Source organism: Balearica regulorum, chromosome 1 (genome assembly GCF_011004875.1).
Source record: "Balearica regulorum gibbericeps isolate bBalReg1 chromosome 1, bBalReg1.pri, whole genome shotgun sequence".
NCBI classification, from domain to species: domain Eukaryota; kingdom Metazoa; phylum Chordata; class Aves; order Gruiformes; family Gruidae; genus Balearica; species Balearica regulorum.
The window spans coordinates 151,989,067-152,012,322 of record NC_046184.1 but is presented as its reverse complement, the minus strand read 5'-3'; the positions used below and the strand labels follow the sequence as shown (position 1 = coordinate 152,012,322).

The following is a 23,256-nucleotide window of genomic DNA, read 5'->3' as shown; positions in this document are numbered from 1 at the left end:
CCCTTCCCTCACCCCCCCGCCCCGGGAAGGCGATTTGTACCGCACCTTTCCCAGCGCAGCCTCCGGCTGCCGCCGCTGCACCTGCCGCGTCCCGGGGCGAGAAGCTGGGGAGGGGGGGGGGGAAGGAAGCCGGCGGGAGGGATCCGCCCGGTGCCGGAAGGCGGAGCGGCGGCGGGAGCAAGGGACACGGGGCTCCGGCAACCTGCCCCGCAAGCCCGAAGCCCAAAAAAGGGAAAGGTACGCGCCGCGCCGGCTGCCGGGGACGGCGCTCGAAATACCCGCGGCGCTGCCCGCCCCGCCCCGCCCGGCCCCTTCCCCTCCCCCCCCCGCCCCCGGTGACCTTCCCCGCTCCGGGCGCCAGCGGAGGCAGGAGGCCGGCTCCGTACGGGGTGTGTGTCCCCTCGCCCGCGCCGCCCGCCCCGCCTAACGCCGTCCCCTCCCCGGGCAGGGGAGCGGGACCCGGTGCTAAGGGAGGGGAGCGGCGAGAAACCGCGGGCTGTATGCGGGGGCGCTCGGCTCCCTGGCCCGGGTGGCTGGGGACTGCTTGGGGTTCCGCCCCCCCAGTTTCTCCGCTCTCTCTCCCCCCCCCCCGCTCCAACAACCTACCATTTTATCACCGGCGCTTTGACCAACTTCACCGACCGGCGCCGCCTCTCGCGCAGGCGCGCACGTCCCGCCTATCGCCGGCCGCGCTCGAGGGACCAGGCGCAAAGGCGGAGCGCGGGGCCGAGGTGCGCGCCCGCAGCGCCGGTGCAGCCGCGGTGCCCCCCCCCCCCCCCCCCCCGCCCTTGGTGCCCCGCCGCCCGCGGAGAGAGGCGACGTCCGCGGGGATGGGGCGCGGCGGAGCGGTGACTACGCCTCCCGGCATGCACCGCGCCGGAGAGCGGCCGGAATGGCGGGGAACGTGTGTGTGTGTGTTTGGGGGGGAACCCGCTGTTACGTTTCCCACCACACGCCGCGAGGAGGCGCCGGGACTACAGATCCCGTCTGACTCTGCGCTTAAAGGTGCCGCACCGGCGCTCGGTAACCGGCGCAGGGTGAGGGGGGCGGCCGTTGGCAAGGACGGAGCTCCTCGGAGCCTTCCGTCAGCGGCCGCCGCCGCCCCCTTACCCCCGTCCTCGCCGTGTTGCGATTCCCGTCCTTCCCGCTCTCCCCTGGCCGCTGCCGGTCCCCCTCCCTCCCGCCCTGCCGCAGGTGAGCGAGGCGGAGGGAGGAAGCAGCGCCCGGGGCCGGCCGCTGTCTCCGTCTCCTTCCCCTCGGCGGCCGGGCCAGCACTGAGGTGGGCGCTGGGCGGTTGTCGGCGGGGGGGTGGGGCGAGGTGGGGGCTGCGAGAAAGCGGCGGCGGGTTTGATCCTACTGCCGCGGGGCCGGAAAGTGCGAGTGCCGCTGCCGGGAGCACCGGGCGGGCTGCGGGGCGGCCGCCTGCCTTTCTCCCTCCCTCCGCCGCCATGAGGAGGCGGGAAAGGAGCTGGTCGCACCCGCGCTCTCTGATCTTTCTCTGCTCTCCCCCTTTCCCCCCTTCCCCAGGGAGAGGTACCGGCAGGCGCCGCCCGGAAGCCGGCCCGCGAAGAGAAGCGGCGGCGCAGGGAGCTGCCCTCCGGCGGCCATCGCCCTCAGGTGGGTGCGTGCCGGGGCAGAGGCGCCCGGGGAGTCACGGCAGCGGCCGGCTCCCCCGCCTCGGCTGCCCTGCGGGTCCTGAGAAGGCGCTTGTGGAAGGATCCGCAAGCGTTTTGGAAGAGAGGATCAGGGTTTGCATGGGAGGCAAGCTATCAGCTTGATGTAATCCGGTACTACGGTATCGTGTTCGGGAAGGAAAAACCGGGAAGATGAGCTGCAATCCATCAGATAACAAACTGTGCTTAAAAGGAACTCCGAACGACAGGAGTTCCCTATAATTTGGTAAATACTGGTGCATGGAGTGTGGGATTTTTTTCCTCTTCATTTGTGCTCTGATGCACATAATATATTTTTATACGTGAGGTCATCATTCCCTTAAGAGCTTTTGAGCACTGCTGCAGGTGCCACTTTTCTAAATAGTTTTTGTTAGCCAAGTAAAAAACACTGAAACTATACCGTGTCTGAACTGCGGTGGTAAGTTTACACAGTGCGACAATGGGCAAACTTACTAGTATAAATCTCTGCTCAGAATTTAGTTATGTGGTTTGACATACCACATAAGACATGCAATAGAGTGGTTTACTCATCTCCCTGCAAACGGAAGCTTGAGTATACACTAGGCGTTTTCTTCTCCCTCTTTCTTGCAGGAATAGGTCGTAATATATTCAGCAAAGTCTCTCCCCCAAACACGTTAAACAGGAAGAGTATTACTTCGTATACATGAAGAAATATTCCCTTAAATATCACTCTAGAATTTTGCCAGGTGCCGGGGATTGCTGTTTTTTTTCCTGATCTCTTATAAACAATAAACACCATAGCTTTATCAAAGTTCTGAAATATTTCTACTTTATTATTTTATTGAAATTAGTGTGATGTAGACATGCTTTTGCTACTTCAATTGCACTTTTGGTTCTTAATTTTAAATTTTCTAGCACTTCATGTTGTTAAACCCTAGCCTATAGTCAACTAATGATAGCTAAATACTTTGACTTGCATTTCATGCATTGAAAAGAAATCAACCAACCTACAAACACGTTTTCTCAGTTCTCTGAAACAGAAATTGGAGTGCATTTTAAAAATGAAGGTAGTGCATAGCTGTGCTTGCCATCTTCCCTTCCCATTCTATATATTGACGATGGCTGGCTTGGATATTTGTGATTGCGGCTGCTGCTGCATTATGGGGAAAGAAGATTCTCTCTTAGGCAGACTGCTTCCAGATGACTACGTCCATATGTTGGTTCCTGATTAAGTCCATTGGCCCAGAGATAAAGATTGCAGCTAAAGTTTAGGCAAATATCCGCTCTATTGATGATCTACTAACATGTAGTGTGTGCTGTGCATTTTTGGAGTGCCATGCTTCAGTGATGAATATATGTTTTGTACGTACATTTATACGTTGTTATCTATAGCTTTGTGGTGTGTGGGGTTTTTTTGTGGGTTTTTGTGGGTTTGGTGGGGGGTTTTATTAAGAAAATGTAACTTTGTTATTTTACAATAATGTCAGTATTTTCCTGTAGGATCTGGGGGAAGGAAATTGGTTCATAGTTTTGAAATTCTACCCTGCTTGGTCTTAAAAGCAAATACAGCAGTTTAAATATAGATCTTCGAGTAGCTTCTGGGAAACGAACTTATGAATGAATTGATTTTACCTTTAGTGTTCTTATAACCCTATTTTAAAATCATGAGGATCAGTAATTAGCTTTGAAGTAAAATACCTCAAGGCCAGGCAGCCTTTCGGGTGAGTATCTTTGATCCAAACTAATACTGCTCAGAAGTCCAGGAATTTTTGCTGTTACTTCTTTACTGTAGAAATGTTTCTTTCACAAGTGTGATTTATAATGTAATCTGTTTCAGTTAAGCTTTTTTTCATTATATTTTGTATAGTTGAGTGTGTTAATGCTTCTGAGGCTGTATAAATAACATGATTATGATAATTTTTTAGGAAAAGTTTGAAACAGTATAAGTGCTTTACTAATAGATAAGGAGAATGAATTCTGGTACTAGGTTGAAGTACAGCCCATGGCATCGTGGCTTAATATTTTTAATGGCTTTTCTCTCTTCTAAGAAGCAGTCCAGATGACTACCATGTGATATGACTAGATTTTCCATTCAGTGTTTTTAAAACAAGATGATGTCTAGAAAATACTGAAGGGGAAAAGAAAAATCTATCAATAACCTTGGGCTGTTTCTTGGTTTTGATAACAGTTGGCTGAAGGAGACCATAGACATTCTGTTAAAGAACATAATGTAGGACGCAGTCTTAGGTTTGTTTTCTACATTTGTTTGATGGAATGGCCCAACGTTATCATGTTTGATAACTGATTGGTACTGTACTGTCTTGCAGCATGGTATGCATACTGGAGATGTGGAAACCATGTAGCAGAAAGCTTTGAGCAGTTGTGGATTATCAGTTTCTCCCAACAGCAATAAAAAGTGAAGAATGAAGGTGACTGGATTTATTTCCCTATGGACGTTGGTTTCACTGCCTTGTGGCCGGTTAGCAAATCCTGCAGAACATGAAGATGTAGTAAAGCATGCCATAAAGCTGCACCGTGGGAAAGGAGCTGTTATCACTCAGAGAAAGCAGTGGATGTTGGAGAGCTGCAGAAAACTGTCTGGTCTTCTTCGCCAAAAGAATGTTGTTCTCAACAAACTAAAAAATGCTATAAGAGCAGTTGAGAAGGATGTGGGACTGTCAGATGAAGAGAAACTTTTTCAGGTGCATACCTTTGAAATTTTCCAAAAGGAGCTAAATGAAAGTGAAAACTCAGTCTTTCAAGCAATCCATGGCCTCCAGAGAGCTCTACAGGGTGATTACAAAGATGTTGTAAATATGAAAGAAAGCAGTAGACAAAGGCTGGAAGCCTTGAGAGAAGCTGCAATTAAGGTTAGTTCCCCTATCTTTATTACTAGAGTTTTAATATTATTCTTGCAATTTTAATTTTATTATGGCATGGTTTCAATCTGTTTTAATAAAAAAGTGGATCTACATAAAACTTGCAGTGTTTTACCATTTAAAATGGATTTTGAATGGAGTACTTGTTCTCATTAGTAAAATTAGAAGTAATTCCAGTGTAGACCTTAGAACTTACTGACAGTCAATAGTTCTTATTTCAAAACAAAGCTAAGCCTAATCATAAGACCTACGGCAAATATTATGTTAAAGTGATAGGAATACAAGAAGTGAGTCAGTGCACATTGCACAGTTGCACTAGATAAACCAGTGGGATTATCAGAGTGGAAATAATGCCATAAATTGCCAAATGCTAACTGTTTTTTCCGCTTTAAATGATAATTACTCAACCAAAATCTATAATTTAAACAGAATGACTTCTTGCCTTTTATTTCCGTATTCATATAGATGTGGGTAAAATGGACATGCAAAATATGAGATGACTAGATTTTTAATCTCAGTGTAGCACTCCTAGCCTAAGAAGCATAGGTTTAAAAAAAAAAAGCGCTTCTAAGAAAGAGCTGGCTGAGATAACTTTACCAAGAAAAGCACAGATGAGTAACAGTTGAGCACAAATACTCCATGGAAAATTTGAGTTCCCATGTCAATGCAGACCTGTTAGGGTGTGCACAATCTGCCACTGTCTACTGGACTTGAAAGTGCTCAGACTGTGTACTGAAAGTCTCCCATTGAGAGAAAATGTCATGTAACTGATTTGGTATTTAAATTGCTCTCTTCCTTGCTCTACCCCTCAACCACTGGAGGAATATTAAGAATTATCTTTGTTCTCTGCTTTCTAAAAGAAGAGGCTGCCCTTGTGCAACAAAGCAAGAGAAGGAGGGGGAAAAAAAGTAGTTCGGATATAGCATCTGAGCTGGGAGAATATCTAAAGGACATCTGTGTGCGAGATGTGCAGATCTTAACAGGTGAAGGCGGCAAGAGATTGTGTGCAAGAAAGGTGTGTGGTGAATTGTGGTAAGAAAGGCTGGTGGAAATAGCAGTTAGGATGCAGACTTGGGAGACTGGAGTGGTCTGTGCGGTGAAAACAAAGACAATTATGACAAATTTGGATAGGGAGTAGTTTGGATCTAGGTGTGTGCCAATGAAGTGCTCAATATGACTTTGATACTGGCACTTAATGGTAGTGCCAGCCTCTGCTGCATAGAAATGGTAGCAACTGTCATGAAAATTACTTGATTTTTCATCTTTTTTCTTTTTTTTTTTTTCCCCCTCAGAGCTCTTAAAATAGCAGCAGTGAAACTGTCCAGAATCTTCTTTCTCATTTACCTAATTCTTGGCAACGTTACTGTAAAATACTGAAGTAATCTATCTTTGAACCTAAGAATGGTACTGCTTCATTTTCCTTATAAAAGGATATCTGCATCTATAATGGTGTGTTTAAGATGTGCATCCTGTCAAAACTTTACTTATACAGACGTGGATTGTGTAGGCTTTTTTTTGTGTTATCTATCAAGATATTTACTTGGATGAGCAATCTTTTACATCCTTCCTTCTTATGTCATGCACATGATTATGTAAACAGAATATTTGTTGTTCTAACCTTACAATTGTTATATAAAATGAAACAAAGGATAGTGAGGAGATGCATGCCAAAAAGACGAAAATTTTTTTGATCTTGTTCTTACTTCAGAAGACACACATTAGATCCAATTTTGTTCCAGTTTCATTTTACTGTAACAATTACTTTGTTGGTGTACTCACAAGACATTCTTTTCATTTTTTTAAACAGTGATTGAATGGAAAATACAAATTACTGTAGAGGGTGTTGGACTCTGTCCTTCATTTTATTTCTATTGATTTGAAGTATTTGGAAGTCTTTAGTGTTGGGATATGTATGCATGTCTGTTGCATTTCTTGCTTGTTCTGGTGCTGGGAAAAGGTATAGCAGAATCATTCATAGTGGTGGGAGGAGGAAGGAAGAAGCGCTGAAGATAGCTTCTGCCTTCCTTTTCTCCAGGAACCTGTGTGGAGGTTCGGGAAAAAGCAACAAAATCTTACCCACTTTTTATCAGCTTCTAATTTCTTGGTGCCTACTACTCAGACATTGATGCAAAAAACAACTCTCAAGTAGTGCAAAGATGCATGTTCTTCTGAATGTGCTTTTTTCATCCCTTAGCAAACAGTAGAGAGCAACAGCAACACTGCATTCTTAACCAGCATTTCCCCAAAGTCTTCCTTAATCTTACTTCATTTAGCTCATGTGTTTCTAGGTGTTCCAGTCTCCTCTTTAATGCACAATCCTTATCTGTATTACCTTGCTTAAAAGACTGTTTGGTATGTACCTGATCAGATGTCTCCATTCCCAGCATGAGTTGCAGAACACTGTTTGTACTGTGATGCGCTTCTGCTTCACATGAGGCAGGCTGAGATAATTTGTCTCTTACGTGGACACCATTCTCTGTGATTGTCCCGCTCTACTGCCGTGACACTGGTCTGTACGTGAACACAGAGATGCCACTTTAATAGATTACAAAACTCTTTGCTAATTAAAGGAATTAATTAAGGACTTAAACTCAGATTTTTCAAAGCTCTGCTACCTTGCTTTTCAGAGAAAGTTAACTTCTTGCAAATTAGAGCCTTATTTACTTTTCTGCAGTTTAACTCTGTTCAGCCAGTTTGTCTCAGCTGACAGAAAGGACTGATGAGCTCCTTCCACCCAAAACCCATTCCATTTTTGAGGGTAAAGAATCTAACCCTTATCAATTCCATCTCATGTTCTAAGTTGTTGCTGACTGAGGAAAGAATCTGCAGCTCATATGGGGGCTGTTTTTTTACATTTTTTTCAAGCAATGTCTGCTAGCACAGAACAACAGATCGGAAATGTTTTTCCTTGATGTTGTGTGAGAGTGACTGTGTCTTTTATGCGTTGCATAAGAACTGAATCAGATGAGATTGGGACAAACACATTAATAGTTACATTTTTCCCAACTCCAGTTATTTTGGGAACCGGGTAATTTTCATCATGCCGGTGTAACTATGGTATTTCTAAACAGCAACAGAGAAGAGCCAGCAATTCTGTGGTTTCATCACAACCAGAGGTATTCATCTGACTCTGAGGTTTTTAAAAGGGTTAAGCTACAGTTACAGGCTGTACTGAACATACTCTTGTTTTGGCATCAAGGAATTGATTACGTTATATGCATGTTCTTGCAGGTTTCAAGGGGGAAAATATCCATCCACAAATGTGTGTGAAGGAGGAGACACTGCAGTTATTTAAACATAGGAATTTAGGACCATTTTAGATGCCCAGGTTATCTAAGATATTTGTGGGGGGTATGCAGATAGAACACAGGTCTCCCTTAGGTTGTGTGTTTTGTCTGATTTCCAACTGGGTATGGCAGGGCATCGAAAATGGAGACAGAAACTTGTGTTTTCTGGGAATTCAGTCTGACCTGTATTGCTTGTATTTTTTGCCTGGTGTGGTTTTTTTCCCTTGGTGATAATGTTGGCTCTCTTAAAGAACAGATGTAGGGTCTCTCTTCTAAATATTCTCAGCATCCTGTATCTAAGTGAAAGGAAGAAGCCTGCCGTTGCGTATGTTTCTTCATTCTTAGGTGTTCTCTCTCTCAACCAGTGCATCTTTAAAAGAATGCAGGCATGCGAAGTGAAGCATCTTTTTTTCTAAAAAACCCTCAAATTGTAATCTGCCACTACACAAAATGTTATGTTTGGTTATTATCTTGGTAACCATGTAGAAGGGGCAGTGTTAAGTCCAATCTTGATCAGTAAATAAAACTTTTGTAGTTCTCTTTTTGAACCTGAAATATCCAAAGATAAATGAAACATCAGAACTTTATCAGGAAAGCTACTGAAATATTTTTACACCATATCGAACCACATCAGCATTTTTTTCTTTTCCTACTTCTGAGCCTAGAAATGGATTTCAGAAGTCATTAGTGCAAGTTCATAAGAGGCAAGTTCATAAGTTGAAAAGATGGACAAAGTCACGTATTTTACTTCTGATAGGAAAAAATGCTTCTTGGGAAACATAAACAAGAACCTCGGCTAGAGTGCTTGACTGTTCATCTGTACTCTCCCAACTGCTTTTATTTTTTTGTAGCTGTTTCCACAGTTGTTGTAGTTTTTGAAAACCACACACAGACCTCTTCCCATGTTTATAAAATGGCTTATAAAATTAAGATTCATTGTGTTTTCCTTCCAGTTTGTTTGTTGTAGCTAGTAAAGCTACACTTCCAAGTTTATTATGCTTCCCTGCTAAAGCACTGAGCTCTAAACTTTGCTTAGCTCTGAAATGTTTCCTAGAGTTCCTCAGAGTAATTCCTTTCCTGTATTTTCTGGATCATAACCTTGGGGAAGCTCTACTGTTTAATGGAATAGAAAAGGCAATTGGTGGATATTTTGTTTGGTTGTCTATTAGTTTTCTTGCCCGTTTCCCCCAATGAAAATTGGCACAAGAGAAAGCAATCTTCAAATACCATTATAAAGTCTATATTGCTTTTGCAGTTCCACTTGTAAGATGGTTTGTGTCAAAATAAGCATACATTTATGTCAAATGTTTTCCTGCTTGAAGGGCTGGCTAGTGCTTTATCTGTGTGTTGTAAAATTCAACAGGAAGAAATGGAATACGTCGAACTCTTAGCAGCAGAAAAACATCAGGTTGAAGCCCTTAAGAACATGCAGCATCAAAACAAAAGCCTGTCAATGCTTGATGAAATTCTAGAAGATGTCAGGAAGGCAGCTGATAGATTGGAAGAAGAAATAGAAGAGCATGCCTTTGATGACAACAAATCTGTAAGTGATGTTTTAGACTCAGTCTTTTCAGTGGTGTGCATTTACTTTTGAGTTGATATTTGTACTGTATGGGTGTTTCTCTTGTGTTAAATATTTGTTAGGATTTTAGTCAGTAGTTTAAAAACAAAAAACATTTGGCTCTACATTTGTTTTTGCTTCCATTTCATCAGAAAACAGTATTTAGTGGTAGAATGATTGCTTGCTAGGAGTGAGCAAACAGGAATAATTACTCCTTTTTGCTACTGATTTTTGTGTTTTTGATTTGAAAGTCCTCCCTGCAGCTGCCACTTTGACAGTGACAAGCACAGTCCATCTTGCTGATAGAGCCCATGAGAGTTATGACATCTCAGTGGTGGTGGTGGGGTCTGTAGTATTTAGACTTTGCAAGATATGGAGTTACCATGTTAAGTGTAGTCTCCACTTTTTCATTTTGTTGAGAAAGTTATGGGAGAAGAAGAATCCTTGCAGTTAGTTTTCGTAGTCGGGGAAAAGATATATTGTTCAAGGTAAGGACTCGAAATGTGCTTGTGGTGTTGCTTTCTTCCACTTCTGACTTACTCTGCTTTTCCTACCTTGACCTGTTAGCACTGTTCATTGTTTCTATGTTGCTTGATGAACAGTATCTCTCAGGTAAGGCTGTGTGTATTTGAAACTGGAGTACGTCAGTTTATTCCAGTGTCCCATTGTGCCATCCTTGGAGACTGACTCTCTGTAATTGGTCCTGTTTGCATAAACATGGGTTCCAATTTTATTTGGCTTTTGTTCTTGAAAAGTTTTTGTTGATTTGCAGGTTGACTTCTGAGGTGAACATAGCTCTTGAATTCTGCTGAGGAGGACAAACAGTTGCTCTGTAGGAGAGAGCCAGGACATTTGTGTGTAATTGTACTCTATTGCGAGAAAGCGAAAGCAGCTTTTTATTTTGTATACAGCAGATCGCAGCAATTGTACCTACTGGGAATCCTGCCGAGCAGGACCAACAGCGGGAAGGGACAAGCTAGCTGGAGTGCCCTCTTCTGTTCCGCTGGGGTATAACGGCACGTTTTAAAGAGACCAGGAATGAAGTTTCTTCTGCTACACCTGTCAATTAGCAAAATGCCAATGCCTCCTTTTTCCCCACTGTATCTCTTTGGTTTTCTGCTTGAATCTCTCCTCACGAAAGAAAAGTAATCATGAAATGCAACCTGGAGGGCTATTTACTTCTCCATCCTTTACAAGTAACATCTAGCATGTTTTCTCTGAAGCTGGAACACTGGAATATCAGAACAAAGAAGCTGTAATAGAATCATCAGTAATGTGATATAGATAGAAAAGCTTCTATTAAAATATAATGAAATAGAGAGTTGTAGTAGGTAAAAACAAACAAAACAAAACCGAAAACCCAACTGAGCTAACCCACTTAATGCAAGATGAGCATTTATGCACTGTATTCTGTTATGTACAACCTATTTTCAGGAATTGCTCTTTTAGGAAATAAAATCCTGAAAATAACTGTTTTCTCTCATCATGTTCTAAAATTTATTAGTATTTAAAAGCTCATCTGAACCTGTGCCATCTACTCTTGCTCTTCTAGCATAGTCTGTCTTTTGCCAGTTCCCTTTTCTTTTGTAAAAATGCACCATAATAGCCACACAATGTATCATTTTTTTATATATTATACAGAAAACACAGATGTTTTTTCATAATTATCTTAATCTTAGAAACATCTTCCCTTTTTTCCTAATATTGTTTCTGACCTAGACTGTGCATTCCACTGGATGAGGATTGTATTTATCCAATTGCATCGATTTTTTTTTTTTTTTTTTTTTTTATGTGATCTTTGATACATGATACGTTTTTAATTTTGATGCGGAGAAGTTTGGTTAGGTTCCAGACACACAAGCTACCAAGTACAAAGGAACATATAACAAACTCTATATGAATTTGGAGTTCCAAAGCTTCAAAGTAGATTCTTCACTGCTGATGTATTTTATAAGATAATCTTGCTTAGTGAACACTATCACTGCTGTCATAACATTAAATTCCCAAGAAGATACTAGAACAGATGTTGGCTTATTATTGTTTTGGTTTTTAGGCAAAGTAATAGTCATCTGCAAGATGGGGACACTCACAGAACAGTGAAATAATTCCAGTGTGAAAGTCAGTGTAAATAGTAAATTTCAGAGCCAACATTTAACAGTGAGCTCTGTGCTCTATTTTGGTATCCCAGGAGTAGCAACAAGGGTGTGGAAGAGCGGGTCAGGAGCAAAGATGACAAAAGAACAGTAAGCTTGGGCACTTATTGTGATTTCTGACTAGAAACAGTTCTTCATGTTTGCTGACTGTATGGAATCCTTTCTTCTTGCTCCAATACTGTGAGAACAGTTTGCATGTACGTGGCATGCAGCTGCTCCTGCTTTCTGCTGTCAGTTGAAAAGATGGTTTGGTCTCTTAGACTTGGTAATGGACACCTTATTCTGGAATGCAAAATAGCCTGGTAAGTGGGGAGCTTACGGAAGTAAGGCAAAATATATATAAAAAGACAGGTTTGGGGCAAAAAAAGGTGCAAAGACAACTTTCATAATGCATGAAAAGAAGATGGTCATCAGCCTCTCACTCCAACAGCTAAAAATGCTGATGTTTGAAGCAGCTATTCTAGGCTTCTAAATAATTCTGCAAACTTCATAATTTGTTTCAAATTCCTTTTTTTCCCCCCTCTATCCAATTCTTAGTGACTTCCAATTATTCAGAGGCCATCATATTGCATGATGTACAAAAATGGGGGAAGAGGTCATTGTTATGATAGAAGTTTTTATTTAATTATACACACAAATGTATAATGTATAATGAGTGGAAGGAAAGAATAAAAATTGCAGGTTAAATATTGCATTTTCAATATTTAATGTTTTTCTGAACAGTTTGGGGAATCAGCAAAGAAATATAGGACTCTGGTTTACAGTTGGCTTATGTGAATACATTTCATTAAATTGGGGAGTTGTTTGGGCAAAGTACAGCAATCTAGAAAAGTTGAATCTTTTGTAGTCAGTCATTGGAATGACAACAGCCTATTCTCTTTACTGGACTCAGAAAGAAGTAACAACTGTTTCTAAATATTGGCAAAATCTACATTATTTAAAATACAGCAAATAATGAAATCATCCTGGTGTCTTTCACTTTGTAATTACAGGCACTGAAGACAGAGCTGGGTAGAAATGGTTCTTCTCCCATCGCCTTCATATTTACAGGACAGTGACTTTTTCTGGACTTGGAATGCAGTTGTTATTTCAGATTTTTGTGAACTGAATATCACTTTGTAATCTCCAGTTGGTTTTGTTCCAAGAAATAAAATGTTACATTTCAATCCAGCCTTTTGTATTCTAAATGTAATAAAGCTTTGTGTATATATACATAAAAAAATAAAATCAGATTACATGCAATTGAAAATAATGAATTGGAATTTTACAGCTTTGAAACCTTGTCTCTGTTTGTTTTTTTTGTTGGGCAACTTGGCTAAAGAGGTCTGGAAACCCCCTCATTTTTAAAATGTAAACCAAATTATAGCCTTTTCAGTTATTGACATCAAATTTTGATAACGAGACTGAAAGGCTTATCTAAGAGAAACTGCAGTATATTTAGTCAGTGTCAACAAATTCTGGAGCAACTTCAAACACAGCTAATAGTCTTTCCTCTTTACTGTATATTTCATTGACCCCTGTTGTTGTTGTTGTTTGCTTTCTTTTTCTTACAGGTAAGAGGTGTAAACTTTGAAGCAGTTTTAAGGGTGGAAGAAGATGAAGCCAACTCCAAAAGAAATGCTTCAAAAAGAGAAGTAGAAGATGACTTAGGTCTTAGTATGCTTATTGATTCCCAGAACAATCAGTATATCCTTACCAAGCCCAGAGATTCAACCATTCCTCGTGCTGATCATCATTTCATAAAGGTAATTTTAGAGACGTTCTTGTCATTTGTTCTGTTAAGATTTACTCCCACTAGTCTGCGTGCCAGTACCGCTTGATTGAATTGAATAGTTTCAGCAGTTGTCCTTCCAAAGATAGCCTAGCATTCATGATTTCCCCATCTACTGGTGATCTGGCCAATGTGTTCCATACTCCTAGTATAGTCTTCACAAGACCGATTGCGATGCTGTGTCAATCCTCTCTGGTTTTATTTGATTTAACTTGTTGCATCTTTGGAGCAGCATCTTTTCTCTCAGACTGCTCAGCGTTAAAGCGAGCTACTGCTATGCCTGATAAGCCACTTGCGTGTTGTCATTAGAGAGAATTTATCTGTTCATGTCTTGTGATGAAAAAAGGAATGCTGGAAAATACATAGACGTGACATGAAGAATAACTGGATTGGGATTAAAAAAAAAAACAAACAAACTAAGCCCCAAATCAATTTCACCATTTTGTTTTAATGCCGAGTGTAATTTCCCCCGCAATTCCCCAGGAAACTGTCTACTTCCTATAACATATGTAAAATACATTTAATAAATTGATCAAAAGTCCCGAAAGCTACTAGTTGCTTAAGGTCAGTACCTCATCTGCTTCATCTGCAAAACCGCATTGCTTACACCTACAACAAAGCGTTCAGGTTAGTTTACTGAAGTTGTGTTTTCTTTTCACAGGCACTAGTCTACATTTAATTTTACCATGCTATTTGCCTTTTGAAAGATAATAGTCTTTAATTTCCTCACAAATTTGTGTGTCCTTTCTGTTAACACATTTGTAAATCTTACATATTTAGGATATTGTGACAATAGGAATGTTGTCTTTGCCATGCGGCTGGCTGTGCACAACAATAGGATTGCCAACCATGTTTGGGTATATCATCTGTGGAGTACTCTTGGGACCATCAGGACTAAATAGTATCAAGGTAAGCATGCAGGTTGCTGCTTGACTGCTTTCATTTTTTGAAATCTTTAGAAGTAGTTTTAAAAGAATATGGTATTGTCAACCTCAAATGTATTAAATAAAAATCTCCAAACCTGGACCTTTGCAAAGTGACGCCTTAAAATTTTGTGTCTTGGAATCACTTTGTTTTCATTTTTTTTTCCCCTATATAATCATGACATAAGCAACTGTTGAAAGATGAAGGTTGTGTGTTGTGTGTGTGGGTTTTGTTTGTTTTTCCTTTTTGTTTTGTCTTTAATCATAAAGCATCATGTTTGAGAGCCAAATTATTTATATGACATCAAATATTCAGAAACTTGCAAAAAGTCAGTGTTGGCAGTGGAGGCAGTGTTTAAAACAAACAGTTCTCCGAGTAGCATAGCTTGGCTTCCTAGAGAGGTATTTTGCACCTCTGTAGCTCTTTCATCCATCCCAGTCACCCTTGTTCTTTTCCAGTCCCCTGCCCACATTCCTGAAGTCTCTTGAACCTTTTTAGCTCCATCACGTGTACCCTGATTACTAGCTGAATGTGAAACCATGGGCTGTGGGTGGCTAGACATTGCACACGTTTTGATTAGCGGTCTAGTGTGCATTAATAGATTGTTGAGCTAGCAGGCAAAATGCATGTTGCATGGTAATGTCCAATTAAGTTACATGTGCTATTACGCTGATATCCATGTAACTGCTTGGAAAATGCTGTCTTTGCAACCTCAGCTCTTGTGTGGACTTTTGTTGAAAATTACTTTTGGGCTCAAAGTAAGTAGAAATGAGTAGAAATTGTAGGATTCTGTCAATCTTGTGTTGGAAGAGAAGGCTACAAATGCTACACTTTGAAAATTTCATACTCTAAAATTGAGATTAAATAATAACCTTTGTGTTGTACATAACTTCTGGGTTGAGAAGGTCTGGAAAGCTTAACCAATTAAACTGAGAAACAAGTTTGTAAGCTTGGCATTAGAAGGAGACTCAACAGTGAATTGTCAGAGACCTGTATTGAGGAAGATGACGTGGTCAGAACAGAGATGAGGGAGGTTTCTTTAGAACAGGTTTGGGGTTGTTTTTTTAGTGAGGTGCCTGTTTCTTGTGGAGCTGTGATTGTTAGTCATCTGGATAATGTTCATGTTGCCTGGGTGTCTTGTATGGGCTCTCTTCTTTTGTTGCTTCTGTATTTCATAAAAAGTTGAATGTTGGAGAAACTGAGGAGGCAGGCAGATAGTTTCCATCTTCACTTCTTTATGATTGATGATAGACTCTGTCCTCTCTAGACTGTAATACACAGAAAAGAAATGTTACGTTTTTCTGTTGTGACAAGGAAGACAACTGCTTTTCCTGCTGTCACACCCTTCTCTCTGAAGTAGAAAGGCTGGTAGGTGCACTGGTCTGAGAGATGGATCCGTGGAGTCTATAGGATGGAGAGCAGAACAGCAACTACAGTCTAGCAGAATGATTATACCAATAGGCCAATAAAATACCTATCCAGAAGTAACTTCTGGAATGCAAGCCTTGAGGGTTTAATGGCATATGCATAGAATGTAACCTATTTATTTTCAACAAGCAAGCAAGCTTACCTAGATCAACACACATGTGCATTTTGGGTGACCAGCACTATCCAACCAAACTGTCTAGTAGCAGCCAGGTGAATGGGGAAAATGTTTGAACCCTAAAGATGCTGAGGCAACTTCTGATGTCATATGGCCAGCAAGTTATCTACCTATGGAAACGTAATGAGAAACAATTTGTTTTGTAAGTGGACTTATAATTTGTATTATAATTAGACTTCTATGCACTGATTTTATTTTTTTTTTAAAGTCTATTGTACAGGTGGAGACATTAGGAGAGTTTGGTGTATTCTTCACTCTCTTTCTAGTTGGTCTGGAATTTTCTCCTGAAAGATTAAGAAAGGTATTTTTGTATAATACCTCTACGTTACAAGATTTACTTGGTAATATTCAAGTTATCAGTTCTATTTCAGAGTTTTACATTTTCCCTATAATATGCTGGTGTAACTTTTGTACATTTTTTAAAAGACAAATATTACATTTGCTTCTTCTTTTTAACTTTGAAAAGAACAGAATGCATTATTTATTCGATGTCTCCAAAAAACCCTTTGCTATTACTCTTCGTTTTAGTAAAACAGTTTGGTTACTGGAAAAATCTCACACAATTTATGGCAGTCCATCTCTGCTTTATTTTAACATGCAGTAACATGCAGTTGCTGTTATGGAGTGTCCAGTGATGTTTGCCAGTACTGTTATAAAAAAAATAATCAGTTTAAGTACTGCATACTGAATTGATGATACATTCTGTACTGGCTAATAAACTGATTCTGCAAGTATGTTAGCACAATCTGGAATATTGCATGATGTGGCCATCGGGATTCAGCAAAAAGGTACAAGTTTCTTTTGGTCTTAATTAGGAAAAAAAAAGTTATCTCCTAAACCAGCTAGAATTTTAATAGTGGAAAATACTGCTGCAAAATATGTAAGGACTGTATGTATGTAAAGGATTGCATTGTGTGATTTGTTCCTTAACTGATGGTTGTGAGTTTGTAAGACTTTAATTGATATGTGTTAAAATTCATGAGCATTCAGCTTAATCTGCTATTTTTAGTCCATCTAAAGTCAAAGATAAAAATCAGTAATTTAAGGGTTCCTAAACTGTAGTATGTAAATTGTTACTTCAGAATTGTGTGCCTGTTAGTGTGGAGCGGGGTTCTGGTATGGGTGATGGTCTCTGCCACTCCCATTTTTTCCCCACCCTGGAATCACATCAATTAACTCATCTTCCATTTGATGATTTTAATATATTTCAACCTATATGGCCTTTTGGCCCTTAATTTGTCTGTGAGCTCTGGGAAATTTACCTAATTCTTGGTAAATGAGCCTTCTGTCATAGGATATTATCTACTAGACATAATAACTTCAGAGTTTTAGTATGTATAAGATGACAGCCCGTTACTTCTGTGGCCCAGCGCTGCAGCCCCAAAACATGCATCTTTAACTGCTTATTTACGCTGAAAATCTTTGGAACTTATTAGTGAGAAAAGTGTCATCAGACTTTATCATAAGAACTTGTTTTCTTCTCAAGGTATGGAAAATATCTCTGCAAGGACCCTGCTACATGACAGTTCTGATGATTGCCTTTGGTTTACTGTGGGGACACTTGCTCCAAATTAGACCAACGCAAAGTGTCTTCATTTCCACTTGTTTATCTTTATCAAGCACACCACTGGTGTCAAGATTTCTTGCAGGTAGTGTTCGAGGAGATAAAGAAGGTAAGTATGATTTTAAATATGTACTACTGTTGTACCTGCAATAAAATTTGAAAGAAGTTGACTTTGTAATATTATGAGAGAAACTAGTTAAAAAATGAAACAAAATAAAACCCGCTGTTAAGTCTGCGATCATCCTCCTTTAATGCTGGCCAGTGTTGTGTATATTCTTATTATGAGGTGTATCTGCTATGTAAATAGCCAGTCCTGTTTGGAGAAAGACAATGTTGCCCAATCAGCACTCTCCATGTTAAAAACTGACTTCACTGAGGGTCTGAAATCCTTGTGCTTTTTTTAAGAGGTTACCAGGTCAGACTGTTACTACCAGTCTGTCATCAAGGCAGAAAGGCTAACTTAAATAATTCACATCCTTCTTCAGCAGACTAAGACCAGCTCAGGTAGTCTTTCATAGGTAACAGCTCTTCAGATAAGTACCTCAAGTGCCATATTGCTAGCTTCTCAAAGACTTCTAAATGTTGCCTTTCAAAAGTTTTGCCATTCTGCTTTATTCTACTTAAACCTCCCTCATACATAATGCATTAAAGTTCTCCCCACTCCCTAGAATATTCATATTCTAATGTCTAAATTAAGAGTGTATATTACACATGCTGGCTCTTACATATGTCTGTTATTCTAAAGACTGTGTGTTTTCAGTAGAGGAGTTCCATTAAAAGCATAACTAGTGCTTAACTGCTAAGCAAAGTCTGTATCTTTATTGTGTAATGAAAGCTTCATATGAATATTTATATTTTTAATAAATCTTTATATATATTTTAATTGACTTACTGGTGGGGCAAAAAACCCCCTCAGAATGCTTTTAATGACCTCACCCCATTGAGAACTGTATTTAGCCTCCATTTGATTAAGCAATTTCTAGATTTCTGAGCACTGCAAGCATTCACAGATTCTGATGAATGTTTCCATGACTGCTTTGTTGGTGTACAGGGGATATTGACTACAGTAGCGTACTACTTGGCATGTTGGTGATGCAGGATGTGCAGCTTGGTTTGTTTATAGCTGTCATGCCTACACTTATTCAAGCAGGAGTAAGCACACATTCCAGGTAAAAAAAAATATTGTATGTAACTTCCCCTCACCCCCTTCCAATTAGTACGTAGATTGCAAACATGAATATGAGAGCGCTACCATTAATGTCCGTTCCATGAAAATTTGTACTTATGAGGATATTCTTTCTGCTCTAGCTGCCTTAGTCCTGTACAGTACTTAAAATCTGTAGTGAGAAGTTTGTTATTGTAAAAAACGTGCATTTCTTCAGTTACTTTATTCCTTCAAGACGTATTTTTGTCAAAGGCTATGCGATAGTATTATTGAGCCTCTTGGCTTACCTTGAAGATTAGCTAACAAAAATCTTTTTGAATCAACATGGAAGTAAATTCTAGGCTGTAAAAGATTGCTAGGCACTCGGCAGAAGTAGTATTCATCTTGTTTACTAATGTATCTAAATATCTTACTGCAGCTACTCAGTTTTGAACATCTGTGGAATTAGATCTTTTCACTTAAGGGGAACTGTTTGGGAGGCATGAGAGCACTTGAAAGAAATGTTTTGTTTGTTCTTCTCTTCCAGCATTTTCAAGGAAATACTGAGAATACTGATACTGATTGGCCAAATTCTCTTTTCTCTGGCTGCTGTTTTTCTTGTATGTCTTGTTACAAAGACTTATCTCATAGGACCATATTATCGCAAGTTGCATGCAGAAAGCAAAGGGAATAAAGAAATCCTCATTCTAGGAATAACTGCATTCATCTTCCTTATGTTAACGGTAATCTTTTAAATTAATAAAACATTTTGATACATGTGGTAATTCACTGCATCAGTATCACAAAAGCTATCGCACTTACTCTTATTTTATATCCATGCACGTCTAGTTAATTATTTAGTTTTAAAATGTTTTAACACAAACCCCAAATATACAGATGATTAATGCATTACAGCATAGATGATTAAGAAGACATACAATTTGAATGTTGATCAGCTGAAGTTCTGCTGGTTACTTTTAATACAGCCAGTTAAAGAATCATGATTCCAGTTTTAATTTTGGGCTACTTCATGCATTTGAAAATAATTTAGGATGGCTTTTGAGATACTGATAATATAATGGCTGATTGTGACATTTGCTCACAAGTTTCTTTTCAATACCAAATTCTCAACATGATTTTTATTATAAAATACTTTTCTTTTTCTGTGGGAGATAAACAGCTTGGGATCAGGTTGAGAAAGTAGAGAAATGCCTTAAGGTTCATAGGTTTCAATATACCTTTTGGCTTTGGTTCACTTTCCTCTGAATCTTCTTTCTATTTGTTTCTGTCTCATGTTTCAGCCCTCTGAAAAACTATTCTGCTGGAGAACAGAATGTGACAGTCACTGATAATGTTGTGGGTTTGAAACTCCATTATCCTGGATGTGTAGATTGTTATCTCCTCTGAGACTTTATGAGAAAAGTTATCCCATGCATCCTGTGCATGCGCCTTTTTTCTTCTAGGGGTATTTGCTTAACTATTAGAGGTCCAACAGAGAAAGCTGACTTCCTTCAGGAAGAAGGTCAAGAAAGAAGTTAGTGAGAGCATAGCTTTACAATTTGCAGATTTCTATTGTATAGGTTAAAAATGCCATCCCTCTAAACAGCTATTCATATTCCAAACAGGAGCAACATCTAATAAGAGAAGGAACAAAAATAGTTTCTCCTTTTTAGTTTCTAACAAGCAGATGTAACATTTATAGAACAACTTCAATAAAAAAAATAACAACTACCAAACCATAAAAACTGCATAAAATATTATGGTATCTAAAGCAGTCTTACTTTCATTTAAAACATGGCCTACATAGATTGATCTGACTGAATTTGGCATATTGTGCCCAAATCCCTTACAAATGTATGAGTTTGTCTATGTGACTTTACATAATATGTCTGTGTGTACAAACCTGAGGGAGAATATGTTTAAGTGTGTTGGATTCATACAGCAAAACAGAATGCTTCTTCAGCATGGGAAGTGTCTGTGAAGGAGCAAATATTTTGTGTACTTTAAGTGAAAGCAATTTTCCTTTTAAAGTTGATAAATAATATATCAAAGGCAACAGTACAAAGGATACTGCATGTAACCTCAGTAAACCAGTTGAGATGCTTGATATTCACTGACACAGATACGTTCATTATAGTAATACTACAAGTTGTGCTTTTAGCACAAAGACTTAAAAACCCCAATAATTAAAAAAAACCAAAACAAAGAAGTATTTGATTGTCCAATTGAACAGTTCAACAAACGAATCTTCTGGAAAACAAATCGTAGTTGGTATAGATGCCTTACTATGTCAGGAATAAAAACATGGGATGGAGGATAGCATTCTAATTTGAAAAAATGTTGCATGTGTTTGGAAAGGATAAATTAAAGTTTTTGGGTGCCAGGCAGGAAAACAAACTGTCATGGTTCCTGCAAAGATCTTTCTCCTTTGAAAACCAAGCCTAAATATTGATGGAGTTTGTATAATTACCTGCAAACACAGATTTTTTTTCCATACTAGCATAATTCTAAAAAAGCTTTTGAATCTGTAGAGGGAGGAATAAGAAAGTGCATATTTTAGTGGCCTTAACCAAAGATGACTCTGTGGCTCCATTTAGAAAATTCAAGAGACCTTTATAAACAAAATATTTTAACCCTCTCTCTAGCTTGTGAGTTAACTCTGCAGGCCACATCCTTTCCAATATATGACACGGCGCAGGAATGATGCCGTATTCCTGCTTCATTCATGCAGTTACGTGTTACGTGCTTCAGTGTTGACCGGATTTCTGGGGTCCACCTCAGTTTATCTTGGGTTGGGGTTCATCTGTAACTCTAGCATGCATAATGCACGTTATATAGAAACTTAATTTATTTTACTTGTGTTTGAAAACCTCAGAGGACTAATTGCCATTTCTCTACCAATAAGGGCAAATTCTGTACGGGAAAATGAGGGAGGATAGGACAGAAGTGAGTAAGCAATTTTGATGTAAGGGATTATCCTGTCAGTTGAGGAACTTCCTGGATGGAAGTGACTTTTGAGCATTTCTGAACTGTGTGGCTCACTTGGATAATGTTGCAAGTCATTAAATCCAAAACAGCTAATAAATACATCACTTCTTGATAAACTAAATTAGAGTAAAAGAGATGCAACAAATCTTGAATATGAGATATTTTACCAAGATTTGGAGCTTAAGATACCTCTTTCTGTTCCCAGATATTCTCAGAAATAACTGAAATTCCCCCTCCCTTTTCCCCTCAACTAATTAGGCAGACTTGGGGGCAGGGGAGGTGGTGTCAAGTGCCAGTCCTATAAAAGTCTAGCTGACTTTGAGACACAGTTGTGCATCTTTCAATCACGTACGTTGTCATCAGTAACAAAGGTTCGGAAGAGCATTATTACACTTTCAGCAACTCCTTTTCAAGCTTTGAGTTATGCAGATACTGGGTTTTTTGGGGGGTGGTTTTGTTTTATTGGTTGGTTTGGTTTTGTTTTTTTTTTTAATTGGGGAAACTGCTCTCCTGAATTGCAACATAAAGAGCAAATCTAGCTTATGGTTTTAAACATGACCATTTAGGATCGATAGCCAAACTGGTACATTTAGGTCAAGAGATATACCCCAATGCCCTGAAGAACATGTTATAAGCCAGCCAGAGTCTTCACTGGTGTAGTGTTGCTTTTTCATGTTCTGTAGGTATGAGGGAAATTGTTTTAAACACTGTCCTGATAATGAATTGCTATATTAACTATCTGTAGGACAGCAGTGGTCAGTCTTACTATGTTTTAAAACTAAGTTGCTGAATGTTATTAAGGAACTGGGGCAAAAAACCCCCCCAAAACCCACCTGACCTGATAAGGATAGCAGTTACATTTACATGTTTATAGAACTGTGCTTATGCGTGGGGGGGAGCAACTTCCAGTTTGACTGCATTATGGTTGACCTGGGATGATGGCAGCAAATGGAGGGGAAATTGCCAGCTTGTTTTATATACCAAAAAGATGAAAAGAAAATATAGCTATGTTATTGCAGTACTTTATATATGAAAATGTACATACTTTTTCCTGCAGTGTATTAGGAATGTCATACCTTGTTTGCCTGGAGTACTTCTCAGTGGCTCATAACCTGCTTATGAACCCTTTCCTATCAATTAAAAGGAGCAGATTAAGGAAGAACTTTAATCTCAAATACTCTAGTTAATTATTTAATAAAATACAGTTGAGATGGAGTTTTTACAAGGCTCATTAAAAATTGTTTCTATTTCCATTAAGGTTTTACTTCCTTACAGTGCAAGCTTAGAATTCAGCTCTTTACTTCTGGGCAGATTTAAGTTATGAAACCTGGCATTCTAATACATTTATTTTCATTAGGGATTTCTTTAATTTTACTGGCTTACCATATTCATTAGGTTTCTATGATGATTAAAGAGTATCAATAAGATACACATTATTAGAGAATACAGGCAAAACAACTGCTGAACAAATGGTTGAAATTCAACTGGAACATGTTATAGCAGTAATGTTTATTTCTTTATTTTTTTGCTGTGGTAGAACATTTGAGCATAAAAATCTGATACTCTAGTCATATCAAAGAAATCCTTTCTGAATTAGAGTAAAATGGGACCTTGTAAAACAACTGAAAGCTAAATTGTATTGGGAAAAACATGCAAATTGACAAAACTTTTCATTTAATTTTGACTGTAAAAGCTTTCTGTAATGTAGGAGTTGAGAAAAGGACAGTGTAGAGCCCAGGGATTAGTAG

General features: G+C 39.5%; 2 protein-coding genes across 10 annotated transcripts in view; one reads left to right on the top strand and one right to left on the bottom strand.

Moving 5' to 3' along the window:
* DCUN1D2 (defective in cullin neddylation 1 domain containing 2) overlaps window positions 1–839 on the bottom strand; it is a 30,407-nt gene extending 29,568 nt beyond the window's left edge. For 2 of the 6 annotated variants that reach the window (XM_075739520.1, XM_075739527.1), the window contains exon 1: window positions 607–839. Coding sequence is in view for 1 of the 6 variants with exons in the window: in XM_075739564.1 (XP_075595679.1) it covers window positions 607–609 (3 nt within the window). In the remaining 5 variants the exon portion in view is untranslated. Of the gene's footprint in view, window positions 1–45; window positions 176–606 lie in introns of those variants that run through there. The other 4 variants (XM_075739564.1, XM_075739544.1, XM_075739536.1 and 1 more) reach the window with 4 other exon arrangements.
* Window positions 840–1,360: 521 nt separating this feature from the next.
* Window positions 1,361–23,256, top strand: part of SLC9D1 (solute carrier family 9 member D1) — a 34,451-nt gene continuing 12,555 nt past the window's right edge. Inside the window, exons 1-9 of one of the 4 annotated variants that reach the window (XM_075739493.1) lie at window positions 1,361–1,617; window positions 3,962–4,504; window positions 9,164–9,343; window positions 13,068–13,259; window positions 14,066–14,194; window positions 16,021–16,113; window positions 17,299–17,485; window positions 18,428–18,545; window positions 19,068–19,263. In XM_075739493.1, the coding sequence (XP_075595608.1) occupies window positions 4,058–4,504; window positions 9,164–9,343; window positions 13,068–13,259; window positions 14,066–14,194; window positions 16,021–16,113; window positions 17,299–17,485; window positions 18,428–18,545; window positions 19,068–19,263 (1,542 nt within the window). In that variant the 5' untranslated portion in view covers window positions 1,361–1,617; window positions 3,962–4,057. Of the gene's footprint in view, window positions 1,900–3,961; window positions 4,505–9,163; window positions 9,344–13,067; window positions 13,260–14,065; window positions 14,195–16,020; window positions 16,114–17,298; window positions 17,486–18,427; window positions 18,546–19,067; window positions 19,264–23,256 lie in introns of all 4 variants that reach the window. The other 3 variants (XR_012832947.1, XM_075739474.1, XM_075739483.1) reach the window with 3 other exon arrangements.